The sequence below is a fragment of the Stegastes partitus genome, unplaced genomic scaffold, assembly GCF_000690725.1.
Source record: "Stegastes partitus isolate 25-593 unplaced genomic scaffold, Stegastes_partitus-1.0.2 Scaffold184, whole genome shotgun sequence".
Classification (NCBI taxonomy): Eukaryota; Metazoa; Chordata; class Actinopteri; family Pomacentridae; genus Stegastes; species Stegastes partitus.
Window position 1 is genome coordinate 169,702 of NW_007577915.1, and position 1,201 is coordinate 170,902.

At 56.5% G+C, this 1,201-nt stretch overlaps 1 protein-coding gene across 1 annotated transcript in view; it reads left to right on the forward strand.

Annotated features, from left to right (window-relative positions):
- Nucleotides 1-614: 614 nt before the first annotated feature.
- The window catches only part of clstn3 (calsyntenin 3), a 21,715-nt gene continuing 21,128 nt past the window's right edge, over nucleotides 615-1,201 (forward strand). The window contains exons 1-2 of the mRNA XM_008280194.1: nucleotides 615-649; nucleotides 1,000-1,066. Of these exons, the coding sequence (XP_008278416.1) occupies nucleotides 1,000-1,066 (67 nt within the window). The 5' untranslated portion in view covers nucleotides 615-649. The remainder of the gene's footprint in view (nucleotides 650-999; nucleotides 1,067-1,201) is intronic.

Here is a 1,201-nt window from a genome sequence, read left to right on the forward strand (position 1 = left end):
TGTGTGTATTATGGGATGGTGTGTGTCTCTGTGTGTATTATGGGATGGTGTGTGTCTCTGTGTGTATTATGGGATGGTGTGTGGATGAAGGCCTGAGCCCAGATTTTGGTGAAATTTGATTATTATGGGATGTTTGCAGAGTTCTGGCTCCAGCTGAGGCAGCAGGACCGGCCCGCTGGTGTCTGGGCGGTTCGGTTCTCTTCTCAGTAATAAAGCTGCAGCTGATGGCGGCTGTTTGTGCGCGCGGGGGCGGCGGGCTGCTATGACGTCATTTTGCGGTGCGGTTTTCACGGGAGGACGGGGGCAAATGAAGAACCCCCCCGGTACGACGGAGGGGTAGTTGTGGCCCTGGTGGGGCAGGAGGAGGCGGTGGTGAGTCAGTGGCTGAAGCAGAGAAGGACGCAGTGTGGGCGGGTTCAGGAGGAGGGACGCAGCGGAGCATCCACCGTTCTCCGAAAAACAAGGACATCCATCCTGCTCACGTCTCCTACCGAACCGACACGAGCAGCCCGTCCCCGGTCCACCTGCTGGTTCGGTTTGTGTGTCAGCCTGCGGGGATCGAGCCGAGCCGAGCCGAGCCGAGCGGCGGGGCGTGAGAGGCGGGTGCTGGAGCAGCGGCTGGGTACCACCGGGAGCATCACTCAGCACGGTAACGTCAAATCTGCGACATTTGTGCTCCGATGTGTCGGAGAGGCTGCAGCGGCCCGGTGCTGGCCGGTGTTGGCCCGGTACTGGGCCGGTGCTGGCCCGGTGCTGGCCGTGTGTCGGAGCAGAAATGTCGCAGAGGCTGTCTGAGGTGGAGGACGAAGCGATGGAGTCTATTTTTAATGTCAGCACCACCGATTCTGTGATTTGTTGAACCTGAAACATGAGAACGGCTTCACCTGTCAGGCTCCATCTGCAGGTTCCCTGAAGGTTCCCTGAAGGTTGTCTGATGGTTTGTAACGTGTTCTGATGATCACATGTTGATGCATGTCCTGTCCCCCCTCTCCCCCCCAGATGGACAGAATGAATTTTCTCTCCTTCCTCCTCCTTTGCTTGACTTCGGTTGCCAGTGGCAACAAAGGTCAGTTCTCATCCTTCTGTTTGGGGGGGGGGGGTGTTACTGTGTTTCATGGTGTCTGTGAGGATGATGATGATGATGATGATGATGAATCTGAGGCAGATTTATCATCGTGATTCTCCATCATTGTTCATGATT